The following is a 12425-nucleotide window of genomic DNA, read 5'->3' as shown; positions in this document are numbered from 1 at the left end:
AAAAAAATGTTTAGCTTACAAAGGTTTACCTGATGTCTATATATGTGCTTTCTTAAGGTACTTTTAATTTCATCACGTTCCACGTCTTTCCTGGAATCTTTTTCTTGTTCTTTTTCTTTTTTGCGCCTTTTTCTCAAAGTATAACTCCTTTGAATATCTTCACAATTTTTAACTTCTTTCTACATGTATGTAGACCACAATTAAATAAATCTCAACATAAATGATGTATGTCACCACATCCAAATCAACTCAAAAGGAGTATGACCTACAACACGTGAATACCACTATAAAAAGCAGGAGAGCAACATACAATAGGGAATCTCATCCACTGTTGCAGTGGTTATAAGTTAGTAAGACATTTCGGAAAAGAGTTGGGCATTTTCTAGTACAGTCAAACACGCACAGTCCTTGTGACCCAGCAATTACACTCCTAGAAATACACCATGAGCTAGAGAAACTCTTAAACATGTATACCAAGAGTCATTCAAGATAATGTTCACACTGTTCAAACCAACCAACCAACTGAACAGACAAGAAGAAATTCAAATGCTTATCAATAGTACAATGGATAAAATATATTATTGGGCCTGGTCATACACTGAAAGATTATACACAACAGCAGAAGAAAGCAAGTCACAGAAGACTACAAATAGTATGAACTCATAAAGTTCAATAACAGGCAAACCTAAACAATATATTGTTGAGGACACATACATAACTGGCAAAACTATAATGAAAAGCAAGAAAATAATTCATACAAATTCCAAGATAGAGCAAACTTCTGGGGAAAAGGGAGATGCAGTTGGAAAACAGCCCAATTGGTAATGCTCTATATCCGAATCTGGCTGGTGGTTACAAAAACACTCATTTTTAAAAATTCTTTTTAAAACTGTACACTCAAGCTTTTAAAAATACACTGGGTTTTACTGGGTTTAGTATGTACATTTAAGAAGAAAATTTCACGAATAGCATGCCTGGTAAATTTAGAAAAGAGCTTAAAATCTAAATAAATTATTTTTAATTTGGAAAGTTTTACCTGATTTCCGTATGTGTGCCTTCCTATGGCGGTTGTCATTTTAACAAATTTCAAATCTGTACTCAAATCTCTGAATTTTTCTTTTTTTGGATGTTCAGTCAAAATAGGACTAGTATTAATATCTTCATCATGATTTTGCATTTCTTTCTGCATATTTGTAAAAATACTTTAGTTAGACAATGGATTAACTATAGCCTTAACACAACCAAGGAAAAATCCACTCAGGAAGGTAGGTTCTGTAAGCCATACTATATGAGATTAAATATAGTAAAGCCCTGTAAATTATATCTTAAATAAAGTAGAAAAACACAGACGTTTCAATTCACAAAGTTTTATGTCATGTTTATATACACAGTTAATTTTTTGTGGTATCTCTGCCTTTTTTTCCCCTTTTGATTTAGTCAGAACTGAATGTGATAGTCTTCATTATCTTATTTTCTCAAATGTACAAAAAAATAGTTTAGGGTGTAGATCAGATAGAATCTTGCTATTGTTAGGTATATCAAACAAAACATCTCAGGGTAATATTTTTATAGGATATACATACAGCACCATTAAAGACAGCAAGGAGCATTACAAACCATATTATTTATTCATTATATTATGAAATTCATTAAAAAAATTCTACCTGGGAATTCTACATATATCCTTAAATTCCTCTTAATTTTAATAATTTCTATATCTTTCATGAAATTCCAATTTTATTTTCCCACATGTTCAGTCAAAACCAAATTTAATAAGAATATCATTATTTTACATTCCTTTCTGTATGTAAAAATACACTGTGGATTAGAGGATCTCAAGGTTTACAAGGCGTATTTCAGCAAACATGTCAACTCAAGGAGCCTCTTAAGACATAGAAATATAGTTAATCACAAAAAGCAATCTTGTAAGTCACATAATAATCAACCGTACTTTGGAAGAGCCAGAAAAAAATACAAACATATCTTAAGCTTGGAAAGTTTTACATGAACTCTTCATACATGCTTTTTTAAGGTATTGTTCAGTTTAAGAAGTTCCAAACTGTTATTAAAATGCTTTTTGTAAAATTTTGACATGTCCAGTGAAAACTATTTTGAATTTCTTTTCAATCACACATAAAAGTATTTTAGACTGTTGTTGTTTGCTGACGGCAAGTCACTAAGTAATGATAATTATTAGGCAAATGATAATTTGATAAATTAATCAAACAGTCTGCTTAATTGAATGCTGATAAGACACTGAACATTAGCTCTTCTAGGGTAGAACTATACTGCCTTTTTTTGGTTGCTGTTCCTGTTTGAAAAATGCTACTTGAACCACATATATGCTTTCTTGAGGTACTTTTTTTTTTTATTGCTCCAAGTTCAAAGTCCTTCCTGTTTTTCTTTGTTGTTGCTGTTTGGTGGCATAGTGGTTAAGTGCTATGGCTGCTAACCAAAGGGTTGGCAGTTCGAATCCGCCAGGAACTCCTTGGAAACCCTGCGGGGCAGTTCTACTCTGTCCTATAGGGTCACTATGAGTCAGAATCGACTCGACAGCACTGGGTTTTTTGGGCTAAGTGCATGAGATGAAGTCTTGCCATTCTTGATCCTAAGGAATATCGTGGCTGTACTTCTTCCAAGACAGATTTGTTCGGTCTCTGGCAGTCCATAGTATATTCAATACTTTCTGCCAACACCATAATACAAAGACATCAATCCTTCTTTGGTCTTCCTTGTTCACTGTATGGCTTTTGCATGCATATGTTGTTCTTAGATGCCGTTCAGTTGGTTCCGACTCATAGCGACCCTATGTACAACAGAGCGAAACACTGCCCGGTCCTGCGCCATCCTCATGATTATGGCTATGCTTGAGCCCATTGTTGCAGCCACTGTGTCAATCCAACTCACTGAGGGTCTTTTGCTTTTTCGCTGATACTCCACTTTATCAAGCATGATTTGCTTCTCCAGGAGCTGGTCCCTCCTGATAATATGTCCAAAGTATGTGAGACAAAGTCTCAGCATCCTTACTTCTAAGAAGAATTCTGGCTGTACTTCTTTCAAGACAGATTTGCTTGTTCTTCTGACAGTACACGGTATATTCAATACTCTTTGCCAACACCATAGTTCAAAGGCATTAATTTTTCTTTGGTCTTCCATATTTATTGTCAGGCTTTCATATACATATGAGGTGACTGAAAATACCATGGCTTGAGTCAGGTGCACCTTAGTCCTCAAAGTGACATCTTTGTTATCTTAACGCTTTATAAGAGGTCGTTTGCAGATTTGCCTAATGCAGTATGATTTTTTGACTGCTGCTTCCAAAGGCATGGATTTGTGGATCCAAGTAAAACGAAATCCTTGACAATTTCAATATTTTCTGTTTATCATGATGTTGCTTACTGATCCATTTGTGAGGAGTTTTTGTTTTCTTTTTGTTGAAATGTAACCCATACTAAAGGCTGTATTTTTTGAACTGCAAAATAGGACTATGCTATGTATTACGCAAAAGCATGAAGTTTAAATAAAATTGTGTATGTAAAATGCTTAGCATAGCACATGGCACATAATGACTACTCAATAAATATTAGCTCAGAGTAGATATAATAATTCTCACAACAGCCAAACAAGGTAAAAATTAGCTTCTACATTTTATAAGGAAGAAACTAAGGCACAGAATAAATTACTTCTCTCTGGTTATACCAAAAGAGAAAAAGGAAAAAAACCTCATTGCCATTGAATCGACTGTGACTCACAGCAACCCTATAGGACAGAGTAGAACTGCCCCATAGGGTTTACAAGGCTGAAATCTTTACGGAAGCAGACTGCCACATCTTTGTCCCATGGAGTGGCTTGTGGGTTTGAATCACCAGCCTTTTGGTTGGTTAGCAGTCGAACGCTTTAAACACTGCGCCACCAGGGCTTCTTTCTTTATGGTCATAGAATTAGTAAATTTTAAAACTGCCCCATAAGGTTTTCTAGCTATAATCTTTATGGGAGCAGATCTCTAGGTCTTTCTCCCTCTTAGAAGCCAGTGGGTGGGTTGGAACCACAAACTTTTCAGTTAGCAGCCAAGGGCTTAACCATTGCACCACCAGGACAAGTTCTCTGTGGTCACAGAGCTAGTAAATTATAAATCCACATCACAAATCAGTTGACTTGGCTCAAAAGCCTATGTTTTTTCTGTTATTCCTACTTCATATTCGTAAGACTTTCTGTAGTTCATTTTGTTTTCTTCCTTAGGCAAAAACTGAAAGAAGTTTTTCAAGTGTCCTCTCCTTCATGAAGCTTTTCTTGGGCCGCGCAACTGACGTAAGTTAGTCATTTGTTCCTTTGTATTCCTATACCTTGCACAGTTTTGTCAACGCATAATTCACACCGAATTGTATCACTGGGTTCTACATCTTGTCTCCACCACCAGGTAGTAAGCACCTCGAAGTCTGTTATGTGGCTTTACTCATTTTAGTATCCTAGTGCATAACATATGGAGGCCTGGTGGTACAATGGGTAAGTCCTTGGCTGCTAACTAAAAGGTTGGCTGTTCCAACCCACCCAATGGCTCCACAGGAGAAAGACCTGGTGACCCGCTCACATAAAGAATACAGCCTAGAAAACCTTATAGGGCAGTTCAACTGTCGAAATCAACTTGTGGCTCCTAACAACAATAACAATGCATAGCATAGTGGAACATCAATTCTTAGTCTGCAAGTTTGAACTAAATAGATTTCTGATTCTGTTACTAAGAAGCTTTCCAAAAAAATAAATATAAATTAAACAAAACTTTTTCAACAACTGCTTCACTTTTACTTTTAACTCAATTTACATGGCAACTATTAGAGTGCACTTAGACGGCATTCCGAATCCAGCTACTAAGGAAGGTAATACGTTCTATACCAAAGTGGTAGAAGAAAAGCAAGATATCAGAATGAAGAAACTTTCTATTTTCTCCACAAAAAACGATCACAATATGCCTTCCTTGGACTGAATGGTTATGAACTCCCAGCTGTCTGATCCAGAACTTAAAATCTAAATTAAAAATATATTCTAAAGCCAAATATAAAATAGAGATTATCTGCTATTTTTGGTTGATATACTATTGCTGTCCTTCAGTCTTTTAACAGCTGGATCTGAATGTTGTCAGATTATTGCAAAATAAGATTGTGAATACAGCATATTACATGCTATACTTTAGCCAGTTCCTGCTATAGAAAAAGGAAAATTCAAGTATGTTTACTAATCTAGTTATGAATGGCTTTCATTCTACTGACAGTTAATACTACATCTGAACTGTTCTGAGAAGTGTATCAGGATACTTTTGGGTGCAAGAAATAGAAAACCAACTCAAATTAGAACTTGGAAATGTATTAGCTCACTCAAGGACAACATGATCCAGTGCGAGGACAGGTTTCAGGCTGATTAATCCAGCAACTAAAATACATCTGCAAGCGTCCAGATTCCGTCACTACACTCTGCTGTTCAAATGGTTGGCTTCATTCTAAGGCTAGTCCCCTCATGTTCAAAGAAGAGTAGCTAGTAGTAAATTCAGGTTGCATTTTTCTGTGTTCACATCTAGTAGGTGCCAGGCCTCCAGTGGCTCTTTTTTCAGAGTGAGGCAAAATTTTCTAGGCCTCACTTACCTCTATTCATATCCCATTGATCAGATGGCTCACATGTTCACTCCTAGACCAATCACTGTCAAAGGGAACGAAATCACCCATAGACCAAGCAGATCCATGCCTTGAACTAAGATAAAACATCCAATCTATGTTGCTGCTATGCAGTAAGAAAAGGCAGCTAGATAGAATAATATTGACAAAAAGCATTCCAAAACTAAAACCTTTGGCGTGACTGGGATGTCTAGCTAGGGTCTGAGCCCAATCCTTTCTTGTCCTAAGTGACTTCATCTTAGATTTCTAAGTTTAAGTCTCTGTCATATAATGTAGCTTGTCATTTTTGCCTCCTTTTTTTTTAAAGGAAACCCTGGAGGCGTAGTGGTTAAGCGCTACAGCTGCTAACCAAAAGGTTGGCAGTTCGAATCCGCCAGGCACTCCTTGGAAACTCTATGGGGCAGTTCTACTCTGTCCTATAGGGTCACTATGCGTCAGAATTAACTCGATGGCACTGGGTTTGGTTTTTTCTTTTTAATAATTTTTATTGTGCTTTAAGTGAAAGTTTACAAATCAAGTCAGTCACTTACGCAAGAGCCCATATACACCTTGTTACACACTCCCAATTACTTTCCCCCTAATGAGACTGCCCACTCTCTCCCTCCTCTCTCTCTTTTGTGTCCATTTCGCCAGCTTCTAACCCCCTCCACCCTCTCATCTCCCCTCCAGGCAGGAGATGCCAACATAGTCTCAAGTGTCCACCTGATCTAAGAAGCTCACTCCTCACCAGCATCCCTCTCTAACCCATTGTCCAGTCCAATCCATGCCTGAAGAGTTGGCTTCAGGAATGGTTTCTGTCCTGGGCCAAGAGAAGGTCTGGGGGCCATGACCACTGGGGTCCTTCTAGTCTCAGTCAGACCATTAAGTCTGGTCTTATGAGAATTTAGGGCCTGCATCCCACTGCTCTCCTGCTCCCTCAGGGGTTCTCTGTTGTGTTCCCTCTCAGGGCAGTCATCAGTTGTAGCTGGGCACCATCTAGTTCTTCTGGTCTCAGGATGACGTAGTCACTGGTTCATGTGGCCACTTCTGTCTCTTAGGCTTGTAGTCACCTTGTGTCCTTGGTGTTCTTCATTCTGCTTTGATCCAGGTGGGTTGAGACCCATTGATGCATCTTAGATGGTTGCTTGCTAGCGTTTAAGACCCCAGACGCCACTCTTCAAAGTGGGATGCAGAATGTTCTCTTAAGAGATTTTATTATGCCAATTGACTTAGATGTCCCCTGAAACCATGGTCCCCAGACCCCTGCCCCTGCTATGCTGGCCTTCGAAGGATTCAGTTTATTCAGGAATCTTCTTTGCTTTTGGTTTAGGACAATTGTGCTGACCTCCCCTGTATTGTGTGCTGTCTTTCCCTTCATCTAAAGTAGTTCTGATCTACTATCTAATTAGTGGGTTTTGGTTTTTTGACCATGCCAGAGGAAGTGCTTGTGGTTAGAAATGGCTGATGGTAAAAAAAAGATAATTCAAGACCTACACATGTTAGACAGATGTGTGAAACATGTGACTCTAATCACTATGCCAGTTCTCAGAAAATGCCCCCTTTGCCCTCCCTCAAAAAATGTTTTTTCTAACCCGTGCCTGGGTCCTTATATTTTCTTTATAACCTTGTTCAGTCTAAAACCTTCTTAAAACTTATAATTAGAATAAGCTAATATTATAAAGTTATACCTTCTCTATATCAAAAGCCTTTTTCTGTCCTTAAGCATTAGATATAATCATCCTAGAACTTTTTTGTTTTATATTTCAAAAGAATCCTCCATCTTAATGTAAAGTAACTCAATTTAGCAAAGACTACAGATGTCTAGATGCCACAAAGCATGTGGTTTTAGTGGTCAGCCAGAATTCTGTATCACCTAAAGCCATCCTTACAAAAGATGTAAACACCTACCAGGATGGTCAACTGAGGTTCTATATATGTTAACCAACCAAAACTGTTTTCGCTGTAACCTGCTGCATGAGGTTTTTTCTTCTTCTTTGTTATTATCACAGCCCCCTCTAGAACACACTATTGGATTTCTCCCAGCACTGCGTCTCCCTGTTTTGCAGAATGCTTTCTTTGCCATGATAAAGCTCTTTGTTTTTACATCTCAACAGACACGTGGTATCTACACTACAACAATATATTACGCCCTTTTTCTATTCTTAGAAGACTAAAAGGTCTTTCATAATTTTTCTATTAATCTGACAAATATTTAGTGAGAACCTGTATGCCAGGCTCTGTGCTAACATGGAGCTCTTGGTACAAATGGGGAGATGGACAAAACAATAAATCGGCCAGTTAATTAATTAATTACAGTTGTGGTAAATCCTATAAAGCAAAATAATGCTATGAGGACACATCACAGGTAAACCTAGCTTTATATGGGCTTTGGAGAGACTTCCTTGAAGAAGCAAGATTACAAGTGGAACCTGAATGATGAGCAGAAGCCAGACAGGCACAGTAGGTGAGGCAGTAGCGGGGATCAGGCAGAGAAAATATCTTTTGAGAAGACTTTGAAGTAGGAAGCAGCTTAGCTTGTTTAAGAAACTGGGAGAAGGCAGTTTGGTTATACCATAGTGAGCACAGGAAAGCATGGAGCAGGATGTGGTTGAAAAGGTAGAAGTGACAAGAATCCTGTGGGAAACTGTAAACCATGTTAGAGATTTAGGGATTTATCCTAAAGGCAATGGGAAGCCATTGAAGGGTTCTGAGTGGAAGAGTGACAATATCAGATTTTAGTGGACTTGATACTATAGTCTACTACTGTTTTACTTATGCTCTGAGATTAAAATGTTTAAAGTTATTTTGTAGTATACATCTCTATAGCACTGAAAACACCAAGCAAGCTTCTTTCAAATCTATAAGGATTTTCTTAAATATTTAAATAATTGAGAACAGTTACCTTAAAAAAGGTGTTATTTTAGCTACTTCCAATCATTATACAGGTAGTCCCTGACTTACGATGTATTTGAGTTAAGAAGAACTGCATTTAAGGCTGCCTGTTTTTTTGGTGCATCTTATTGTTGGTAATAGGTACTACATACAATGTCGCAGCCGTAATTTGCTGATTTATCATTCTCAGGTGTTCATTTGCAGATGTTGAATGTTATGATTTATTGTTCAAAACACTGCCAATAGTAGGCTATGAAAACTAAAAAAAAAAAAGAGGTGTTTGACTTACTTCAGAACCAGCTTATGACAGTCGTTGGAATGGAACCCTGTCACAAGTCAGGGACTATCTTATTTCAAAATTTAGAACACAACTTAGCTTCAAATATATATATTTCATTATATTTATATTTTATAAAACAAACATTTAAAAATACTTACTATTTATTTTACTTACTTCTAAAAGAAAATCTCCTAGATACTGAATTGGGTAAAATGGAGCCTGAAAGTTATCTTTTTCTTTCTCAGCCTTGATTCTTGCATTACCGGCAATCACATGAGTTATCCCACTTTGTGAGCTTTTTGGTAAAATAACATTTGCCTTTCCAGCTTCCAAAACTCTGAATAAAAATGTAAACATATAAAAAATAAGTCAAATTATCTGAATCAATTACTTCCTAGGTGTTATGGATTGAATTGTATCCCCTCAAAAGTTATGCTGAAGTCCTAACCCCTACACCTGTAAACAGAACCTGTTCGGAAAGAGGGTTTTTCTTTTGTTATATTAATAAGGCCATACCAGAGTAGGGTGGGTCCTAAACCTAATCTAAGTGTCTTATAAAAAAAAGGAAGAAAACAGACATGGTTGGAGACACACACAGAGACCATGTGAGGAACCATTCTACAAGTCAAGGAATGCCAAGGAAGATCCAGGGCTACTGACAAGGCGCAACCATCCCCTAGAGCCAATGCCCTGATTTGAACTTCTAGCCTCCAAAACTGTGAGACAATAAATTTCTATTCCTTAAAGGTACCCACTTTGTGATATTTTGTTATGACAGCCCTAGGGAACTAAGAGACTATAGGAACAGAACTTTCTGAAAGAAATTGATCTCTTCAGGCTGTATGAATGCCATTGAGAATAATTATTGCAGTAATTTCTTAAATTATAAGTTGTTCAGAGAAGATACTTAAGAAATCTGTTACTCTTTCTACCTATTTTCTTGGTATGGGAAAGGCTACTAAGAACCAAGAATACTAAATTATTCCCTAAGAAAAAGTTACCTCGCTAAGCCAAAAGAACACCAAAGGAAGTACCAAAGGAAGTCTAAGGAAGCAATTACCTTGGAAGGCAACATAACTCCAGGCGGAGCATTCTGAACTACAAAAATGGAATGAGTTGCCAACCCCCTCTAAGAAATTAGCTTGCAAAAAAGGTTCAACCTGGGTCCACATTTAAAGACATATTTTACATTTAGACTCAGAAGACATACATATAGACACATATGTCCCAAAAGTTTCATGAAAGTACCGTTTCTACTTATGATTTAGGAAACTACGAGAGAATACTGCTACTACTTAACAATGAAAAAAGAAGGAGCCAAATAATCTACAAAATCATGATTTTCTTGAGCCCATCAGAGAGCTGAGGTCACAAGTTAACCAAGTAATCTGATTTCTAGTGACAGGACTGAAAGGAGAAATAGGCAAAACCACTATTATAGTTAGAAAATTCCAAACTCCTCTACCAGAAATTGGTGGAACAAGTATACAGAAAATCAGTAAGGATACAGAATACTGAATAACATCATCGAACGATTTGACTTAATCAATATATGTAGAATACCTGACACAACAACAGAAGAATACACATTTTTCTCTCAAGTGCACATGCAACATTCACCTAGCTAGACCATATTTTGGGCCAGAAAACAAATCTTAACACATTTAAAAGGACTGGAATGACACAAAGTATATTCTCTGACCACACATTCACAAACCAGAAATCAATAACAAAGATATCTGGAAAATTCCCAAATATTTTTGAATTACACAACAAACTTGCTTGTAACCAATGGGACAAAGAAATCAAAAGGGAAATTTTTAAAAATACGATGAACTGAATGAAAATGCAAACACAATTAATCCAAAATTGTGGGAATTATCTAAAGCAGTTCTTAGGGGGAATCGATACTAGAAAAGTAGTTTAATTTTAAGGATCTAGAAAAAATAAAGCAAATTAAGCCGCAAAAAAACCCAAACCAAACCCATCGCCTTCAAGTCGATTCCGACTCATAGCAACCCTGTAAGACAGGGTGGAAGAGTTTCCAAGGAGCGCCTGGTGGATTTGAACTGCTAACCATGTAGTTAGCAGCCGTGGCTCTTAACCACTACGCCACCAAGGTTTCCAAGCCATAAGAAGCAGGAATAAAACCAAGTGCAGAAATCAGTGAAACAAATGGATGAACAATAGAGAAAATTTATGAAACCAAAAAATAATATTGTTTTTTAAATTCCAATTTCCAACCTGTCATTGCTAGTATATAGTAATACAACTAATTTTTGTATATTGATCTGTTATTCTGTGGTGTTGCTAAATTCACTTATTAGTGCTAGAAGCTTTTATTTTATATTTACAAATTTTTAGTACACGACCATGTCTTTTGGAAATAAAGACAATTAGTTTTATACTTCTTTGTTTTCAATGTGTATGTCTTTTATTTTTTTTCTCTGCCTTATTACACTGGTAGTACCTCAGTCCGTGGTCCCTGGGTGGCACAAACGGTTTGTGTTGCACTACTAACCTAAAGCTCAGCAGTTCAAACTCGCCCAGTGGCACCCTGGAAGAAAGGCCTGGTAATCTGCAGCCATAAAAATTAGTCCAAATACCCTATGGAGCAGTTCTACTCAGTAACACATTGGGTTGCCATGAGTTGGCATGGACTCAACTGCAACAAGCACTGGCCCAGTGCTGTCGAGTCAGTATCGCGTTATAAGAGAAACGGTCAGAGTGAGCATCTTTGCCTTGTTCTGATCATCACAGAGGGAAAAAATCTTTCACCATTAAATAAGATATTAAGTTTAGATTTTTTCATAGATGCCCTTTTTCAGGTTGAGGATACAAATATCCTTAATAAATATTTGCAAATAAAATCCAGCAATATATTCAAAATGGATAATATACTATGATAAAGTAGAGTTTATTTAAAGAATACAAATTTGGTTTACTATTTGGGGATCAATCAATGTAATTCACCATATTAACAGAATAAAGAAGAGAAGACAATTATCACAACAGATGCGGATAAAAACTTTTAGATCAATACATTTATAATAGAATTCCAAAAAATAAAATATCTAGGGATAAATTTAACAAAATATGTGCGAGATATGAACAATGAAAACTATAAAACATTAATGGTAAGAGTTCAATAAACAGAGATACAGCATTCACTGACGAGAGGACTCAATATTGTTAAGATATCGATTCTTCCCCAATTTGACCTACAGATTCAATACAATAGCGGTCAAAATCCCAGCATGCCTTTCTGTAGAAATTGATAAGCTGATTCTAAACTATACATGAAAATGAAAGGATCCAGGGTAGTTAAAATAATTTTGAAAATGGCAAAGCTGGAGGACACACACTACCTGATTTTAAGACTCACTATAAAGCTACAGTAATCTAAAACAGTGTGATGTTGGTGTAAGGTAGGCATACAGATCAATGGAACAGGATAGGAAGATCAGAAATAGACCACACATACATAGTCAATTTATTTTCTACAATAATGTCTAAGTAATAGCAGAACAACTGGAACTCTCATACACTGCTAATGAGAGTGTAAAAAGGTTCAACTACTTTGGAAAACAGTTTGGCATTTTCTTATGTTA

General features: G+C 36.7%; 1 protein-coding gene across 2 annotated transcripts in view; it reads right to left on the bottom strand.

Annotated features, from left to right (window-relative positions):
- SLF1 (SMC5-SMC6 complex localization factor 1) overlaps positions 1-12425 on the bottom strand; it is a 77744-nt gene that overhangs the window by 45538 nt on the left and 19781 nt on the right. For both annotated transcript variants that reach the window (XM_049867927.1, XM_049867932.1), the window contains exons 5-7: positions 8989-9151; positions 1037-1183; positions 30-179 (exon numbers count right to left, since the gene is read on the bottom strand). In XM_049867927.1, the coding sequence (XP_049723884.1) occupies positions 30-179; positions 1037-1183; positions 8989-9151 (460 nt within the window). The remainder of the gene's footprint in view (positions 1-29; positions 180-1036; positions 1184-8988; positions 9152-12425) is intronic.

The sequence above is a fragment of the Elephas maximus genome, chromosome 2 (assembly GCF_024166365.1).
Source record: "Elephas maximus indicus isolate mEleMax1 chromosome 2, mEleMax1 primary haplotype, whole genome shotgun sequence".
NCBI classification, from domain to species: Eukaryota; Metazoa; Chordata; class Mammalia; order Proboscidea; family Elephantidae; genus Elephas; species Elephas maximus.
This window is presented reverse-complemented; position numbering and strand designations above follow the sequence as displayed.